Source organism: Pseudorca crassidens, chromosome 11 (genome assembly GCF_039906515.1).
Source record: "Pseudorca crassidens isolate mPseCra1 chromosome 11, mPseCra1.hap1, whole genome shotgun sequence".
In the NCBI taxonomy this organism is placed as follows: Eukaryota; Metazoa; Chordata; class Mammalia; order Artiodactyla; family Delphinidae; genus Pseudorca; species Pseudorca crassidens.
Window position 1 is genome coordinate 68,025,527 of NC_090306.1, and position 20,514 is coordinate 68,046,040.

General features: G+C 37.2%; 1 protein-coding gene across 1 annotated transcript in view; it reads left to right on the forward strand.

Annotated features, from left to right (window-relative positions):
- The window catches only part of OTOGL (otogelin like), a 149,428-nt gene that overhangs the window by 1,259 nt on the left and 127,655 nt on the right, over positions 1 to 20,514 (forward strand). Inside the window, 5 exon segments of the mRNA XM_067697438.1 lie at positions 898 to 946; positions 7,682 to 7,748; positions 9,620 to 9,718; positions 13,543 to 13,697; positions 19,794 to 19,915. Coding sequence (XP_067553539.1) covers positions 898 to 946; positions 7,682 to 7,748; positions 9,620 to 9,718; positions 13,543 to 13,697; positions 19,794 to 19,915 — 492 coding nt within the window.

The following is a 20,514-nucleotide window of genomic DNA, read 5'->3' on the forward strand; positions in this document are numbered from 1 at the left end:
CAGTGTATCTGCTTTTGAAAAATAAATTAAATATTTTACAAAATAAGGGCATGAGATTTAGTTCTTTAAAACATTTCCACAAATTAAAAATCACTAGGCATTCAGTTCCTTATTTATGAAACAAAAATATTTCCTTTCATTTTAATTACAAGAGGAGTTTTTGGTGGTGTCCAATGACTGTAGATACTAAGGGGACATTTTCACTTCAAAGATTTGAAAAGAAGTTATATTCAGTAATTTCCTATTTCATATTATTATTAATGTACATTGTTGATTAGAAATGTGCTGTATTCTTAACATAGAGTAAACATTTTTAATGATAAAAGAATAAAATGTTTCTAGCAGTAAATAATGAAAATCATTTTTTGGACTAAACTGATCTTAATGAAAAATGGAATTCTACTCAAAAATTCTACTGTTTGATTTTGATAACCCACAGTTTGATGTGCTTATGCTCATGAATGTTAATCTGCCCTTTAAGACATGGAAAGAGAGAGAATCGAGTATTATGTTTGAAAAACGTGAACCTGCACTTGTCGAATACTTATCTCACCAGTTTTATGAAGGCATGTGGAGAAATTATCATGCATGTTAGTGCTACACTGTTACACTATTTTGTTTATTTCTCTATCTCAAAGTTCCTTCCTAAAATGCAGTTTACATCAGAGACTGGAGAGATCTGGGGACACTCCCAAATTTTGTAAAATGAGACAGTGCCACCACCCAAATCTAACCCCTCCAAAGCGGGGAGGGGGACCTTTTCAATGTTAAAGCAAGAAAGACCTCTTTGATAAAGTGATGGAAATCAGGAGGAAAACACCAGCTCTCTCTTGGGAAAGGCTTGTTCAGGTTGCCTAGGGGCCTTTGACTATACAAGTTCTTTTTGTTTTCTTCCAGAAACGGGTTTAATGAAAATCAACAGAAAAGAGCTCTTTTAGCAGCCCAGGTAGGTTATGCCTCAGAAGGAGAGAGAGGCAGAGAAACAATCCATCCTGCTTTGGGCCTCTGCTGTCACTTCAACAATGAGTCCTTTGTGGAGGCGAATAAAATGCTAAAAACAAGACAGGAAAGAGGAGGAAGAGGCAAAGTAACTTCTCTAGTGCTGTTCTGTGACCCTCCAGCTCAGGCTTAGCTCACATTTACTTGTTTGTGGTCAGATGCTTTTTGCTATTCACCTCGGTTCCCTACTGATAGGCTCCCAGAATTTGTGGGAGATTTAATCTCACTATTTGCCAAAACATTTTAATTGGTTTAAAAATTAAGCACAATGTTAATAGGACAAATACAAGCAAAGAGGGGCAGAGAAAGGTGTACGTGATCTGAGTAAAGTACCACAAAAGGGCATCAGAGGTGTCTTAGTGTCCTGACAAATGGGTTTTATATTATCTAATAAATCTAAATTACAGGCATTGATGAAGAGGTGACCTTTCTTTTTTTAGAGGGGTGGGGTAGCACTGAATTTGAGGAGGCCTTTTTGCTTGGGTCCCTCTATATAAAGGATATTGGATAACATAATTGCAATATCTTCAAATTATGGTTGGAATGTTTAAATGGGTGGATTTTAAAAAATATTTCTTCATTTAAGATAGAGAATCCTAACTCAATATTAAGACATTTCTTTGGAAAGTAATATGATTTGAGTATTTATGTAGCAAACAGCTTATATATTCAAGGTCTTTGTCACATGCTGAATTGCAGTCAATTTCTATTAGCATTTTATGATGGATGCCTGGTTTTTTTAATATTTTGTGAACTTAAAGAGAATTGAAAAAAAATAGAGGGCAGATTTGATATGCTGTTGTGATGATTCAGAAGGCAGAACTAATTTATTCTTATCAAGAGTGGAGCTCTTTCTTTGCACTAGAATGGGCAAAGGATTGTCTATGGAAGGGAAACACTTTTTTTCTTAAAAAGAGTATTTTGTGTACTTAAGTACCTATGTATCATGTGAAGTGGTTAAAATGATTTTTCTCTGAGAAATGTCAAGTTGGCCAGTAGACCATATTAGCCACAAAAAGATATCAACATGACTCAGCAGAAAATCCAATTTTGAGAAAAACTGCATTCTGGTAGAACCCACTAGATGAAGAACCTGTGAAATATACCCCCACAGGTGTCACATGAAACAGCCTGTGGATGGGCTTCTACTGTTGACCATTTGGATGTTTTTAGCATTTGTATAATTTACCCCCCTAGAATTATCTTAATACCTCCCTTTTGTTAATAAGTGAGGAACACACTTGCCTTGATTTCCCTTTTAGAGAGAATGAATAGCTGGACACTTGCCCTTCTCTTTCCTGCAGCTAGAGAACATGCACCAACATTACTTAACATCTGAACAAATTTTAAGGGAAGAAATGTTAAAGAAGGGCAGTGAGGTCGCAATCATGCGTTTCACTGTTTAGGATTGAAATTTCATCTGTTATGAGGCCATTCTTGTCCACAGATTCACTCCCCTGCTCTAGGAAGACGGAGCACTGATGGACAGATAAATGTGCACATAAGGACTCAGGAATATGTTGGCAATGAGATAACAATGACCAGAGAAAGGGTAGACACAGACTCCTGTCAATGGTGTAATTGTGTGCTACAGTGATTTCTCATCTAAAGACTGTATTTCTCTGTGCTTCTCAGCCTCCTGTGGAGATGTAATCAGCATGGAGGAAGAATGGGTTGTCCTCTTTCATCGGTTATGTGAATATATGCACCCACTGCTTGCAATTTTTTTGCATTTGCATCACATTTCAAAATTCTTCTCCTGAAAGCAGGGGCAGATTATTTATTTATTAGAGGTTGCATACAGTTTGTATGTGCAGGAGTGACGGAGAGTGGAAAGGGAGACTAGGAAGGGAGAAAATCCAGCACAGCTCTGTTAATGAGGGGCCTTCCTGCTTTAGGCATCTGGGGCTCAGTCTTGCTGGCATCCCTCTGAGGAACTGTGTACAGTGTTTTAGAATTGTTTCTCCAAGGGATGGGGGAGCTGATATACTTATCCACCAGCACCTGCCTCTCATTCCTTGAGGGCAGCTTCTGGGGGGACTTAAATCCCCTGAAAGTCATTTCTCTTGTCTATCCTGCTTGGACTCTACCCTAAGGCAGAGACAAAAAGAAGCCGGTGCTTGAGGGTCTCAGTGTGCACAGAAACCTAGACGCAGGTGAAATCCAAGGTGAGATGAGAGGATAAGTGGAGGGGCATCAACAGAACATTTTATAGTCATGGTTCTAAACAGCTTTGGAAGGCAAATCATTCCCATTTGCATAATGTCTATTTCTGGTTCAGTTGGTATTTGTTGACAACACACAAAGGACCATACTAGAGGTATAACCATGAACAGCAGTGTTTGTTCTCTAGAAATTCAGTGTCTAGTGGAGGTAGAGCTGTAAAGAAGTCATTTCTGTGTAACTTGTTCATCGAATCTAAGACACCACCAATTTTTGCCATTATTTGTATGATACAAAAAAATGAAAGAGCTCCCAATTATAAATGTAAGATGTGCCATTCTGAGTTCAGATCTGTTATAAAAATAAAAGCTGTGTGTCATGTCTTAACATGAAATGTTATAGTATGATGAGTGGAATGCTGCAGAGATTAGGATGCTGTGGTAACCAGGGGGCTGGTGTGCTAAGTACTTATTGTGATTTTCATGGAGGAGGTGTAGCCTGAGTTGGGTAAGAGGATATGGAGTGAAAAACAAATTATATGTTTTTGCCTTGGTCTAATGTTGTCAAGTGTATTCAGTTTTTGCTTAATAATAAAAGTAGGTAACATGTTTACAACACTTATGTGCCTTGCACTATTTTTGGTGATTTACTTATCCCATTTCATTTAATCCTCACAATTCCGTGAGGCAGTTATTGTTATTCTGTTTTACAGATTGGGAAACTGAGGCTGAACAGGTTAACTAATTTGTTCTAGTTTATAAGCCTGTATGAGACAGAGTTGAAGTCACTATACACTTTTAGTGAGCATCAGTGATGATTCATTAGCACCAAAGTAAGAAGAATTTGGTGCCCAGTAATATTGGTTGTTGTGTTAGATTTAGGCAGTTGCAGACAATATAGCTAAAGAGAGAATAAGACTTGTCTTGAGGGAATCCAAGTCATAGACTTTTGTGAGTCTGACTTAGTTTGAAGAGGGAGGAAAGGGAAAAAAGAGGAGATTGAGCAGTGAGGACAAAACCTTGGAGGAATGAAAGCAGGAGACAATGAACTTGGAGACATGATGTGGGCCAAGGACTTTGGAAAAGAGCCTTGAAGTGGTGAGAGAGTGTGGGAATCCTTTTGTCTGCCATGGGGCAGGTTTGCCCTTTAAAAGAAAAAGTACTGCAGTGCAAATTGCCAAGATAAAACTTTTACCATGTAGGAAGGAGACAGGAATCTGTTGAAAAGAGGATTGTACCTGAAGTCACGTTCTTTATCACCCTTTTTTTTTTTAACATCTTTGTTGGAGTATAATTGATTTACAATGCTGTGTTAGTTTCTGCTTTATAACAAAGTGAATCAGTTATACATATACATGTATCCCTGTATCTCCTCCCTCCTGCGTCTCCCTCCCACCCTCCCTATCCCACCCCTCTAGGTGGTCACAAAGCACTGAGCTGATCTCCCTGTGCTATGCGGCCGCTTCCCACTAGCTAGCTATTTTACGTTTGGTATTGTATATATGTCCATGCCATTCTCTCACTTCGTCCCAGCTTACCCTTCCCCCTCCCCGTGTCCTCAAGTCCATTCTCTATGTCTGCGTCTTTATTCCTGTCCTGCCCCTAGGTTCTTGAGAACCTTTTTTTTAAGATTCCGTATATATGTGTTAGCATACGGTATTTGTTTTTCTCTTTCTGACTTACTTCACTCTGTATGACAGACTCTAGGTCCATCCACCTCACTACAAATAACTCAATTTCGTTTCTTTTTATGGCTAAGTAATGTTCCGTTGTATATATGTGCCACATCTTCTTTATGCATTCATCTGTCAATGGGCACTTAGTTTGCTTCCATGTCCTGGTTATTGTAAATAGAGCTGCAATGAACATTGTGGTACATGACTCTTTTTGAATTATGGTTTTCTCAGGGTATATGCCCAGTAGTGGGATCGCTCGGTCATATGGTAGTTCTATTTTTAGTTTTTTAAGGAACCTCCATACTGTTCTCCATAGTGGCTGTATCAATTTACATTCCCACCAACAGTGCAAGAGAGTTCCTTTTCTCCACACCCTCTCCACCATTTATTGTTTATAGATTTTTTGATGATGGCCATTCTGACTGGTGTGAGGTGATAACTCATTGTAGTTTTGATTTGCATTTTTCTAGTGATTAGTGATGTTGAGCATCCTTTCATGTGTTTGTTGGCAATCTGTATATCTTCTCTGGAGAAATGTCTATTTAGGTCTTTTGCCCATTTTTGGATTGGGTTGTTGGTTTTTTTGATATTGAGCTGCATGAGCTGCTTCTAAATTTTGGAGATTAATCCTTTGTCAGTTGCTTCATTTGAAAATATTTTCTCCCATTCTGAGGGCTGTCTTTTCATCTTGTTTTATGTTTTCCTTTGCTGTGCAAAAGCTTTTAAGTTTCATTAGGTCCCATTTGTTTATTTTTGTTTTTATTTCCATTTCTCTAGGAGGTGGGTCAAAAAGGATCTTGCTGTGATTTATGTCATAGAGTGTTCTGCCTATGTTTTCCTCTGAGAGTTTGATAGTGTCTGGCCTTACATTTAGGTCTTTAATCCGTTTTGAGTTTATTTTTGTGTACGGTGTTAGGGAGTGTTCTAATTTCATTCTTTTACATGTAGCTGTCCAGTTTTCCCAGCACCACTTATTGAAAGGCTGTCTTTTCTCCACTGTATATTCTTGCCTCCTTTATCAAAGATAAAGTGACCATATGTGCGTGAGTTTATCTCTGGGCTTTCTATCCTGTTCCATTGATCTATATTTCTGTTTTAGTGCCAGTACCATACTGTCTTGATTACTGTCGCTTTGTAGTGTAGTCTGAAGTCAGGGAGCCTGATTCCCCCAGCTCCGTTTTTCTTTCTCAAGATTGCTTTGGCTATTTGGGGTCTTTTGTGTTTCCATACAAATTGTGAAATGTTTTGTTCTAGTTCTGTGAAAAATGCCATTGGTAGTTTGATAGGGATTGCATTGAATCTGCAGATTGCTTTGGGTAGTATAGTCATTTTCACAATATTGATTCTTCCAATCCAAGAACATGGTATATCTCTCCATCTGTTTGTATCATCTTTCATTTCTTTCATCAGTGTCTTATAGTTTTGTGCATACAGGTCTTTTGTCTCCCTAGGTAGGTTTATTCCTAGGTATTTTATTCTTTTTGTTGCCATGGTAAATGGGAGTGTTTCCTTAACTTCTCTTTCAGATTTTTCATCATTAGTGTATAGGAATGCAAGAGATTTCTGTGCATTAATTTTGTATCCTGCTACTTTACCAAATTCATTGATTAGCTCTTGTAGTTTTCTGGTAGCATCTTTAGGATTCTCTGTATAGTATCATGTCATCTGCAAACAGTAACAGTTTTACTTCTTCTTTTCTTATTTGCATTTATTTCTTTTTCTTCTCTGATTGCTGTGGCTAAAACTTCCAAAACTATGTTGAATAATATTTATCACCCTTTTTTCTTATCCTTCACTCTTTCCAGTTTTTCTAACATCATCTGGTCCTCAATTTGACAATTATGAGGCAAATTTTGGGAATGTGTATTCTGGTGAATGTAAAAATGCTGTTGGAAAGGACATTGCCCAAGATGATACACTAAATTGGCATTAAGTTGGAGTAAAAAATCCATAACTGATTAGTTTTAATAATCCACAGCTATTTGCTACTATTCCATATTAACCTCTAGAAATCCTAGGGTTTTATCTGGGTTGCTTAGATTAATGTAAATCTCTTTCTTGCTAATTTTTTATGTGTGAGGCATTATGCTGGAATCTTTATATACATTATTTTATTTATTGTTTGAACTACTCAGTGAAGTATATATGTGTCATTGTTCCCATTTTACAGACAAGTAAAAGGAGGCACTAAGCAGTTAAGAAACTTGCCTTAGTAATGGCAGAATCAGGACTCTAATCCAGATCTGTTTGATTCTATAATTCATGATCTTAATGATTACCCTGAAGTGCCTTGGGCTCTATAAACAGATACATTTAAATTTCTACGAACTTTAAAGTGTCAGCTCTTTGGAGACTGAGGGTGTCACACTCACACTTCAGCAGCAGAGGCTTCTGTGGATGGTGTCTGCACAGATGGGGCTGCAGGAAGTGGGTACATCACTGTCTGTTGGTCCTTTGGTCCCATGCATTTTCTCCAGACCCATCTGCACTTGAAAGTATTAAAAAACTGCTACTCCTGCAGGCAAAGCAGTCAGTTAATGCAAAGATTAGATTCTGACCAGGCTCTTTTCCAAGGAGGGCAGGGAGGCAGAACTGAGGTCAGAGAGCATAAAGGACTTGTCAAATTCAGGTAAGAAGCAAAATCAACCTTGAAATCAGATCTAAGTACAACCTTAGCGGAGCCCTTTCTGCCTCTCCAAGATTTTGCCTCAATAACCCAAGGAAATATGGAGTCAGCTCTCTATAATTTCTGTGTTTGTAGCTGTTTTCCAGATTTTCCAATTGCATGTTTGTCTTGAATTAAATAATTTAATTCTCTTGAATTCTTATTTCTTTCTTTTAAAGTTTGAAGCAACTTCTCCAAGGTATTTCTTCCATGAAGCTATTAATTGGGGTGAGAGTAAAATAAAAGGTTAGTGCTACATCTATGTTTTTGTATTTGCTTTCTCAAAAGACCCTTTTGGGGGATATAGTGAATCAACTCTCAATGATTTCCACATAATGCATGAAGGAAACTGAGCCAGGGTGGTAATAGTACTTAGTAATAGTTTGTTTACTTCATATAGAAATTTGAATTATATTTGGAAATACACAAGGTTAAGCAGTTAGACAAAGCTGATAACTATATGACCAGGAAAGATATCACTGGGTATCAGGAGCTTTTTTTCTGAATCAATTACTGGCTCCTCGATTCTTTGACATTGCTTTTTTTTTTTTTTTTCGGTATGAGGGCCTCTCACTGTTGTGGCCTCTCCCGTTGCGGAACACAGGCTCTGGACGCGCAGGCTCAGTGGCCATGGCTCACAGGCCCAGCTGCTGCGCACCATGTGGGATCTTCCCGGACCAGGGCACGAACCTGTGTCCCCTGCCTTGGCAGGCGGACTCTCAACCACTGTGCCACCAGGGAATCCCGACACTGCTATTTTTGCTTACCAATTTTCCATTTCCATTTAGCAGAATGCTAATGGTAGTTTGAAATTCAATTTGAATTTTTTGTTGCATTTAGAATAGCAGGGATTTATGACTAGTTTTGTTTTGATATCTGTTTTCAGGAGGATACACAGGGTTGTAACTAAATTTTTGAAGGAGATACATTTGCTTACATAATTACTTTGACACTTATTGATTGGAAAAATACAAGATTGTAACCTAAGATAAAATTTGAAAATATATATGCCGCCCTAGAAAAAGAAAACTGCATTTAAATTTATGAAAAACATCATTTTAATCTATATTTATGATTAAAGTTAAAGCAGCTCATTTCTCCTCAGTTAAGATATACTTAGAGAGTTGTATGTCTTTAAATGTAGAGACATTTTAGATCAATGAATTTTAAGGTGAAAGGATAATAGAGTTTTAAAATTCTTGCCTTCTGCAGAGCTGTGGTTAAAATACCGCAATTAGATAAGTGCCTTTCATGACCTGACCGTATTCCGGAGAAGGCCAATCTTTAGTAAACACTTTACGGTCACTCAGAGATGTTCTCTAATTCTATTGATGTGTTACTTAAATCCTTTCTGCTTGAGTTTTGCCAGTTGTCTCTTGTGTTCTCCTTATTACAGGACAAATTTTCACTGTGATTCATCTGCAGTTTTAAAACTCACTAAGGAGGTCATAGTTTTTCTTCCTCTTTTCAACATAATTCTTTGGGGTGATTTTTCTTGCCATGAAAGAAAGAATATTTTTGGTGACAACCAGCAGTGACGTTGGCCTTTGCCCCGTTAAAATTAACTATGGGTCAGAAAGAATGCATCCATTTGTAATTAAACCTGAGGATTAATACACAAACTTCAAATGGAATGTTTAATCATTCTCTTAAAAAAGTAGTTTCCTTGTGATTTCTATTATATATTGTGCCTGATCCCTTGAGCTAATGATGGACGTTTTTCTTTAATACAACACTTGCTCCTGGAGAAGTAGCTGATAAGACGTGCCAAATTCCGTCAAGGGAATCATCTGCAGCTTGTGTATTTCTGGTTCTCATCATCTGGGACAGGGATTCCTTACATGGGAACTTGACCTTTCAATTGCTTGAAGGAGGCTAACCTTTGCTCTCAGGGTAGTTTGAGATGTGAAAGCCTGTCTTTCTTGTTTCACGGCACACATAATGAAATGAACTAGATAGAGACTTAAGGGGCTTAAGTCTTTAGCTCATCAAGGCAATAGGCCCAGGGTTCTGTTTTAGTTAACAGAGGTTACTGTTAGTCCAAGGTAAATCTTGACAGATTTATGTTTATAAAAACTGATGCACACCAGAAGATAACTTATTTTTTTGCCCTACAGGTTCTTGTCCTCATGAATGCCTTAACGGAGCTTTCTGTTCTAAGGCTGGTACATGTGACTGTCAAATATTTCAGGCACTTGGGACACGGTGCCAGATTGGTAAGTTTCAGGGATACTTATGAGAGAATTATGAGATGCCGTGGAGAACATGAAGGCATAATTTGCTGTATTAGTGTTCATTCTTTGGGAGTTGGTACAATAATGTTGTGTATTAACTAGAGTATCCACAATTTATTTCCAGTAATTTTGAAACAATGTGAAAGAAAATGAGTATGCCCACTTTAACTTCTCACTGAACTCTATTTCCTCAAGTGTTTTTTCTTTTCTGTTTTTAAATTTTTATTTAATTTTTAAATTAGAGTTGATTTACAATATTATTATTTTTTCATATTCTTTTCCATTATGGTTTATTACAGAATATTGAATATAGTTCCCTGTGCTATACAATAGGACCTTGTTGTTTATCCATTCTATATACAATGGTTTGCATCTGCTAGTCCCAAACTCCCAATCCTACCCTCCCCTGCCCCCCTCCCCCTTGGCAACCACGTCTGTTTTCTATGTCTCTGAGCCTGTTTCTGTTTCATAGATAGGTTCATTTGTGTCATGTTTTAGATTCCACGTATGAGTGATATCATATGGTATTTGTCTTTCTCTTTCTAACTTACTTCACTTAATTTGATAATTTCTAGGTCCATCCACGTACCTGCAAATGGCATTATTTCATTCTCTTTTTTTATGGTTGAGTAATATTTCATTGTGTGTGTGTGTATGTTTGTGTATGTGTGTGTTTGTGTTTCACATTTTTATCCATTCATCTGTCAATGGACATTTAGGTTGTTTCCACGTCTTGGCTATTGTGAATAATGCTGCTATGAACATAGGGGTGCATGTATCTTTTCGAATCATAGTTTTTGTCTGGGTATATGCCCAGGAGTGTGACTGCTGGATCCTATGGAAACTCTATTTTTAGTTTTTTGAGGAACCTCCATACTGTTTTCCATAGTGGCCGCACCAATTTACATTCCCACAAATAGTGTAGGAAGGTTCCCTTTTCTCCACACCCTCTCTGGCATTTGTTATTTGTAGATTTTTTTAATGATGGCCATTCTGACAGGTATGAGGTATTACCTCATTGAAGTTTTTTTTTTTTTAAACATTTTAAAAAATTTCTTTACTGTTGTATCTATTTTATTTATTTATTTTTGGCTGCATTGGGTCTTCGTTGCTGCGTGCGGACTTTCTCTAGTTGCGGCAAGTGGAGGCTACTCTTCGTTACGTTGCTCAGGCTTCTCAGTGCTGTGGCTTCTCTTGTTGTGGAGCATGGGCTCTAGGCACACGGGCTTTAGTAGTTGTGGCACATGGGCTCAGTAGTCGTGGCTCATGGGCTCTAGAGTGCAGGCTCAGTAGTTGTGGCACACAACCACTTAGTTGCTTAGTTACTCCACAGCATGTGGGATCTTCCTGGACCAGGGCTGGAACCTGTGTCCCCTGCATTGGCAGGCGGACTCTTAACCACTGCACCACCAGGGAAGCCCCCTCATTGAAGTTTTGATTTGTATTTCTCTAATAATTAGCAATGTTGAGCATCTTTTCATGTGCCTGTTGGCCATATGTATGTCTTTGGAGAAATGTCTATTTAGGTCTTCTGCCCATTCTTTGTTTTTTTTTTTTCTTCTGTTATTGAGTTGTATGAGCTGTTTGTATATTTTGGAAATTAAGGCCTTGTTAGTGGCATCATTTGCAAATATTTTCTCTCGGTCCGTAGGTTGTCTTTTCATTTTGTTTATGATTTCCTTTGCTATGCAAAAACTTATGTTTTATTAGGTCCCATTTGTTTATTTTTGTGTTATTTCTGTTGCCTTGGTAGACTGACCTAAGAAAACATTGGTATGGTTTATGTCAGAGATTGTTTTGCCTTTGTTCTCTTCTAGTAGTTTCATGGTGTCCTATCTTATATTTAAGTCTTTAAGCCATTTTTGTGAGGTTGCGTTCTAACTTCATTGATTTACATGTGGCTGTCCAACTTTCCTGACACCACTTGCTGAAGAGACTATCTTTTTATCCATTGTGTATTCTTGCCTCCTTTGTCAAAAGTTAATTGACCGTAGGTGTGTGGGTTTGTTTCTGTGCTCTCTATTCTGTTCCATTGATCCATATGTCTGGTTTTGTGCCAGTACCATGCTGTTTTGATTACTGTAGCTTTGTAGTATTGACTGAAGTCTGGGAGGGTTATGCCTCCTGCTTTGTTCTTTTTCCTCAGGATTACTTTGGAAATTCTGGGTCTTTTATGGTTCCATAAAAATTTTAGGATTATTTGTTCTAGTTCTGTGGAAAATGTCATGGGTAATTTAATAGGAATCGCATTAAATCTGTATATTGCTTTGGGTAGTATGGCCATTTTAACACTATGAATTCTTCCAACCCAAGAGCATGGGATATTTTTCCATTTCTTTAAATCATCTTCAATTTCCTTTATCAATGTTTTATAGTTCTCAGTGTATGAGTCTTTCACCTCCTTGGTCAGGTTTATTCCTAAGTATTTTATTTTGTTTTTGATGCGATTCAAGTGTTTTTTCCATTTTAAATGGTACTGGCCCATTAAAGCAGGCTTCCAATTCATCTCTCTTTTGCTTTATAAATTAGATTTGTTATTTGGAGCCACTCATTCTTTTTGACTTTGAATTAATGGAACATTCTGTACATAAAAGAGAAATAGTGTTGAGAGCTCTTCAAAGGCAGAAGGTTCTTAAAAATATTTTTATCCATGGTGTCTAGGTTAGGACCCTACATCAATAATGACTAAAAAGCATTCATTTGTTTAATGAGTATTTATTAAGCATCTACTCGATTCCAGGCTGGGCACTGGGAAGAGTGAGTAATATAGACATGTTTCTGCCCTCTTGGAGGTTACAGTCTAGAGGAGGGGGACCAACACATAACAGATACACAGTAATTACACTTGTGACGTTCTGTAAAGGGAAGTGCAAGATTTTATGAAAATATGCAACAGAGGTAAGGCATACTATCAGAGAAGACTGCCTGAATAATGAATAACTCTGTTTTTTCTTGAAAAGGCCAAAGTTGGCCAAGCCTAATACATTTAGGTAAATTACAAAAAGAAAAGATAAAATGATTGTGCCTTATCTTTATGCTCTTTATAGAGTATATTAACACATTTTAATGTCTTAACCAATATGTATTACACGTTTTGAGTGCTCCGTAAATGTCACTGATTTTCATATTAATCTAGAAGGAAGGGTCTACAAAATCAAAATGGAATGGAAGGTGACCCACAAAGGTATAAAGGGAGATAGGCATGAAGGCAACAGGAGATAAAGTTGTATGCTTTAAGACAAACACTGCTTACAATGTGACCAGTTTGAAGTCATGAATTCCTAAATTCCAGCATACTTTGGATGACTAATGCTCCCCATCCCCAGGTCCCAGGCTTCTAAACATGACTTTTTGGTCAGTGGTTAATTTTCTCTGTGGATGCTATTATTTTTGAAAGAATTGCAGAGACTAGAACACTGTCAGTGTTAATTTTTAGAACACTTAGTGGTGACATTTCTTTCTTTCTGAGCCATTATATTTGCTTTATCACTATCACCTTCTTTTACTTTGTCATTATCTCCTCTCTTCATCTCTTCCAGAGTCTTTGTTTGGAAGCAAAAATTAAGGAAGTTTCTAACATAAATCCTTTCTTCAAAACAACTTGGAGACCATGTTTTTCTTCAGAAGAGTTTGATAGTTTTGAGAGTAGTTGGTAATTTTGTTAGGTATTTTTCCCTGTGATATTGTCCACCAAAGAAGAAAACATTTATTTTAATGAAAATTAGAATTACCTAGCATGACTGAACCTTGCCAGAAACAGGTATAATTTGTTTTATTCTACTAAATATTATCCTATTTCTTTTCAGTGCCAAACATGGGCAGTGGCAGAGATGGGATTTGCAAAAGCTGGGGACAGTACCACTTTGAAACTTTTGATGGCATCTACTATTATTTCCCAGGAAACTGTTCTTACATCTTTGCGAAGGACTGTGGTAATTTGGAGCCTCGGTACACTGTATGGGTAGGTGATTCTAGGACATAATTAACTTAAAAATTATTTCTGGCCAAGTCTGTATTTTTAAAGTACTGGACAAATCATGGAAAATATATAGTAATCATAGCATGAATACTTAGGGCCCTGACTAGGGAAGGAGAGGGGCTGGTTCTGAATGGGATGGGCCAAATTTGTAGCTATTTTGAGTATATTTCTATCAAGATGGAGCCTAGGACTGGGAGAAGAAAGGTTTGCATCCATATGGTAGGGACATGTAGGCAACACAGAAATGTCTATATCATGGATGTCATAATATCAACTCCAGTTGACATACTCATTCTTCACGTTTTATTTGATCATGTTGAAGAGAGGGTAGGTTCAGGCATCAATCATATTACTCGTGTATGTTTCCTTCTTGACATGTCCAGTGTGATGGCCATCTGGATGTTTTAAAATCACATACCTCGGTCTAATCTGGGGGCTGGAATTTATTAAATGGAGTGTATGAATTATATAAACACAGGCTAAAGGATGTGGAGACAGGCAGCTAATTTCTAGGTAGACTGATACTATATGATTGAGCTCAGAGAGTTAGTTCTTAACTGCAGAGTTCTTTCTTCAAAAGAATTCATAGGAGACATCTCAAAATGCGAGCTGCGGAGTAGCTCTGGTAGAAGTAAGGAAGTAGGGACCTCTTACCCTGCTGTTGTCTTCCTCTGAATTTTCTGGTATCTCGAAACACAGCTAGAAAACTGCAGTGCTGTCCTGTTCTAAAGCTAAAACCCTCCATAACTATCATTTGTTTGAATCTCTGTTGTTGAATCCCTCCGACTTATGTTGGAGTTGCCTAAATTTTCCTCCTCTCTTAGACGAGGCAAATATTCAAAAGTAGGCCCTAAAGCTTTTCAACAGCAACAAATCCTTGTGCCCTCAAAAGGAAATGAAGTCTATTGAAAGTTAACTTATGGGACATAAGGCTAAAACATTGGAGGTCTCTTTAGGTAAGGAAGTTAGTGGCATGCGTTTTTAGTTCATACAGGGCTCAGGGCTATTGTCCTTTACTCATCCACTCTAGGAAGGAGTTGCTGGGTTTATCACTCAAACATCTTCTGACTCTCTCATTGAAATGTTCTTGTCCAGTGTCCGATCCTTTTGAGGACTAAGGTGTCAAGTAGATAATTGTGTGATCCTAACACACAATGTTCAACTGTGCTTCCAGAGTTAATAGATAATTGTTTTTACTTGGCCCTGTTTGGTTGGTGGAATTTGCTTTCACATTAACAAATCCATTTACTTTAAATGTCATCTTTCCCCGATTGTAAAAGTTGTTCACCTCTTTTGTAGAAAATTTGAAAAAATTCAAAGAAGTCTAAAAAGTACTATCAGAATGATCAGTCAAGGCTTATCAGTGCTAATGGCTTCACATATTTCCTTCTAATTTTTTTCCTCCGGATTTTATACACATAAATTTGAAATTTTACTATGCATAATTTTATTTCCCGCATTTTCACCTAATATTATATCAAGAACTTTTTTTCCACGTGAAATGTTCTTGACAAACACAGATTTTGTTAGCTGTTATTTGTTCCAACTATGGAATACTGAAATTATTTAATTGTACCCTCTTTTAGAAATTTAGATTTAAAAAATATTTTCAGTATTTTAAAAGATGTGTGTTAATAAATATCTTTATGCATATATCTTTTTATGCTCTTGATTCTTTTCTTTTTCTTCTTTAAATTCAATTTTATTTTAATGAAAATAATACATGTACTTAGTTTAAAAGATTTCTTCAAGATATATGAAGCCAAAAAATAGCCCCTCTTTCCTTTACTCCTTGACCCCAGCTGAAGTCTGATGCCCCAAAGGCAATTACTTCAATTTTTTTAGCTGTTTCTTCTGGCTTTTACCTAACATGTCAAAATGTGCTATTATTTCTTTATTTATCAAAGTTAGGACTTATTTCTTCACTTCTTACTATGGAAAATGGGAAGTCATCTGTTACGTTATCCTTTGTGCCCCTAACACACACACACACACACACACACACAAACACACACACTTTCCTTTTCTCCTCCTAATAGTTATATCACCGTTATTGGTTAACTATGTGGTTTTTATACTATTGTTTACATATTGTACATATATGAAAAATATTTATATAAATATTGTTGAGAGCCAAGCCTAATATGTTATTGTGATTTTATTTCTCTGTACAATTTTATAGAATTAACATTTATCTCATTTTTCATTTGCTGAATTTTCTATACTTCAATCATTTTTTCCTTCAAAGTATCTCTAAACAACTGTTCTCAATATGGTCAGATACATCAGACAATCTCTCAGTTTCTCTTTCCTTCCCATGTGATGTCCCTTCCTCAGTTCTTCATTTTCCTGTTCCACCTGAGAGTGGTTGTTTTTGAGCCTACTGTACACCTAGCACTTAGGATTTTATTCACCACCTTCCTGGAGAATTTCATTCTTCTCTCTCCTGTATTGGTTTCCCTGTTTCTTAGGTCCCGTGAAGTGTCTAGCAGTCCTTGAATTTTGTTCATACTTGAGAGATAGGCTCTAAAAAGCTTATTGGATGCTCTGATCGTGTGGGCAGTGCTTGTTTATAGTGCTTTCTGGAAAGGGAAGATATTTTCCTGGAAAGAGTGTTACTGAACTAGGTTCATTTTGCCCATCTTGCAGCAAGCCAAAATGCTGAGGTGCTGGGGTTTGCAGCAAAGAGAGGGTTTATTAGGCAGCCAAGTGAGGATACAGGAGAACAAATCTCAGATCCATCTCCCTGAAGGCAAGGGTCTTGGGGTGTTTATTGGATAAAGAATAAAAAAGTAGGGTGGCCTGAGGCATGGAAGCCTGGGGCAAGGTGACTGGAAAAAGGTGTGGGGAATCGTTGTTCCAGAATGGAGGCACTTAGCATGATCTGAGGGTGTTTTCAGCCCTCTGACGTCAAAAAGTCACCACACTTGCACATTGGAGCAAGTTGGAGGGGAAGGGGTCCTCTCCAGTCTTAACCAGCTAACTCAAACTAGACACCCCTGACACCAAGTTCCTGGAAAACAACTCGGGCAAACATCTTATTGTTTAGGCTACATGTTGCTTGGAGTACATGCAAATCTTTGGTAGCAACAATTAAAACGACCTTGGTTAGTGAAGGCAGGTGAAATAGATTTGACTAATGATTACCCATGTTTCAAGAGTGCATAGGAGGGAGAAATTTGAAATCTTGATTATAGTTTGGAAATCACTTTCAGAATGTTGAAATTCAATTCATTCTGATTTCTGATCATTTTGCATATGGTCTTGTAAAATTTCCCCTCTCTTTTTTTTTTTTTAATTTAATTAATTTATTTATTTTTGGCTGTGTTGGGTCTTCGTTTCTGTGCGAGGGCTTTCTCTAGTTGCGGCAAGTGGGGGCCACTCTTCATCGCGGTGCGCGGGCCTCTCACTGTCGCGGCCTCTCTTGTTGCGGAGCACAGGCTCCAGACGCGCAGCCTCAGTAGTTGTGGCTCACGGGCCTCGTTGCTCCGCAGCATGTGGGATCTTCCCAGACCAGGGCTTGAACCCGTGTGCCCTACATTGGCAGGCAGATTCTCAACCACTGCGCCACCAGGGAAGCCCTCCCCTCTCTTTATAGAAATTTTTAGTTCTTTTTATCCCCAATGTTCTGAGATGTCATTATGTGAATTTTTTTTTTCTTTTCTTCCCATTTATCGTGCTAGGTACTTGATAGGCTCTTTCTAGCAATCCAAATCCTTCACTTTTGGAATAGTATTTCTTTCTTAATTTCCTCTCTTTCTCTCTTTCAGAAATTCTGTAATTCAGATATTGGAGCGCCTGAACTAAGTGACTGATTCCTTAATTTTCTCATTGATTTATTTCTCTTTTCCATCTTTTTGCTTTTTTGTTGTACATTTTGGGAGATTTCTTTCCAACGTTAAATATTTATCTTCCAGGGGTTCTATTTCAGTTATAAGTTTTTCCTATCGTACTGTCAATATGCAATCACCTATTTTTATTCCTTGAATTTCATTTTTAACATCATTTTATTCTTGTTTCATGAATGGCCTTTTCTCACTGTTCTCCCTGAAGATATCAATTGTGGATTCTTGGAAGTTTATTTTTCTGACTTGTTTTTGATTCCTTTGATCTCCTTTCTTTTGTTTATTTGGCACCTGCCTTTCACATTGCAGGCTTTTATCAAATGATCCATGAATGTTTATTCACATTTGAGAATTAGGCTCTAAAAGCTGGTTGGAAGATCTGAATACATGGATGGGGGCGTGCTTGTCTAGTGGGAGATTGAACAGGGAGTCTCTGGTTTCATTAAATAAGCCTCCAATATTCGTATCTGTACATCTTTTTCAATTTTGTTTCTTCAAGGAAACCTCCTCCAGTATCCTGCCTGGGGTCATATGTCTGGATTCCTGGATACTGAGAACATTTTAGTTATACTCCTACTTTAGGCTTTTTGCATTTGTTATTCCCTTTGCCTAGAATGGTCTAAATATCCATATGGCTTGCTCTTATCCCTCCTTCATCTTTACTAGAATTTCCCCTTCTCAGCGAGGCTTTTGTTGGCCATTCAGTCTAAAACAGCCCCCAACCCCCCAACAACCCTCGATACACATGCTGTCTATCTCTTTTCTCCACTTAATATTTCTTCATGTCATGTAGCATGGTGCATATTTTAGTTACATGTAGTTATATATTTTTTATTAACTGTTTTTCTCTAATGGAATATAAGGTTCGTGAGGACAGGTATTTTTGTCTATTTTGTTGACTTCTACATCTCCAGAATCTAGAACAGTGCCTGGTACATAATAAGTGATCAATAAAATTTGCTGATTAATCACTAAATTATATATTACATTCTTGCAGTATTAAAAATCTATCTTATCATTGGTGATTTTTCTTATCACTTTTATGCTTTGAAAGTTCTTTTCCATCTATATAGTTATATATATTTTCTTTCAGCTATTTTCTGCTGTCATTATTTGGACCTTTTAAACTTTATTTTGGTGGTAGGGTAAGAGAAACTAACATTCCTCTTCTCCTTTCTTACTTTTCTCTTTTCTTCCTTGCTTTCTTTTTTATTTTTACTAGTAAACTAATATTCCCATCAGTTTTTTGAGAAATAACCTCTCTTCCCTAAAGTGTTTGGACAATTTTATTTTTAGAGTTATAGTTACTTTTGCAACCTTTAAATATTACTTTGTGTAATATATATATTTTTAACATCTTTATTGGAGTATAATTGCTTTACAATGGTGTGTTAGTTTCTGCTTTATAACAAAGTGAATCAGCTATACATATACATATATCCTCATACCTCTTCCCTCTTGTGTCTCCCTCTCTCCCACTCTCCCTATCCCACCCCTCTAGGTGGTCACAAAGCACCGAGCTGTTCTCCCTGTGCTATGTGGCTGCTTCCCACTAGCTATCTATTTTACATTTGGTAGTATATATAAGTCCATGCCACTCTCTCACTTCGTCCCAGCTTACCCTTCCCCCTCCCCGTGTCCTCAAGTCCATTCTCTAGTAGGTCTGCGTCTTTATTCCCATCCTGCCCCTAGGTTCATCATAACGACTTTTTTTTTTTTTTTAGATTCCATATATATGTGTTAGCATATGGTATTTGTTTTTCTCTTTCTGACTTACTTCACTCTGTATGACAGACTCTAGGTCCATCCACCTCACTACAAATAACTCAATTTCGTTTCTTTTCATGGCTGAGTAATATTCCATTGTATATATGTGCCATATCTTCTTTATCCATTCGTCTGTCGATGGACACTTAGGTTGCTTCCATGTCCTGGCAATCACGCCACATAGTTTTAGAATATTAACATCCTGTATGTAAAGATTCAGATCATTTAAATAAATATGCTAAATTAACTTGTACTTTATGAAGTTACTTCTGTTGTCCAATTTCTGAAATAAATTTCTTTTTTTCTCTTGAAAATCCTAACTGTAGTTATAATTTTGTGAAGTTTCATGGGACTAATGATGCTATAGAGCTGTAGACGTGCATTGTGGATTTAGTTAACTCAGATGAAGGCAAGTTTGTGTATTGTTGTTGGTTTCTATGCTTTCTCTTGTTTTTCTCCCTTTAAGGTTCATAACAGCCCTAAATGCCTTGGTTCAGTGTATTACTGTTATCGGTCGATCAGCTTGTTCTTTTCAGACCAAGAGGAAATTCGAATTTATGGGCATGAAATAAAAAAGAATGGAATCAGGTAAGATGATAAATGATATAATGAAAGTAATACAACGGATTAACAGAATTTCTAAACATCTCACTCTGGAAGTGAATGTGGAGAGAAGGGAGAGGATTTCTTCAACAGTAACCTTTAAGTTATAGCATACAGACATAAAAATTTCAGTAGGCTCCAAAGCCAACCAGGTGGCCAGGAATCTAACAGTTTAGCCTCCCTAATGTTTTTGCAGGATACAAATATACTTATATAGGTGGAGGTAAGATTATTACATCTACTTGTAAGAGAGATTCAGGAGAAATCCTCATAGTTCAACTCAAATTATTTTTGCCCCCTTTCTTAAATCTTTTCTTCTTCTTTTTTTTTAAAGCAGTAAATCAAAATAAAACTTAACCTCTGAAAATCCTTTCCAAATTTGTGTGAATGAGGTTTGGGTGTCAGGATTTTCTGTTAGTGTTCTGACGAAGAGTTGAGAGTCAATAAATAACTGGTCTTCTTGAATAGCTAAGAGAGGGGCCCACTTGTAGAACTGAAACTTTAGGGGAAGCGGATGTTTATTTATTTGGTGGAAGGTTTCATACATTTTAAACTAGAAGTACTGTGGAGTAATCTACCATCCA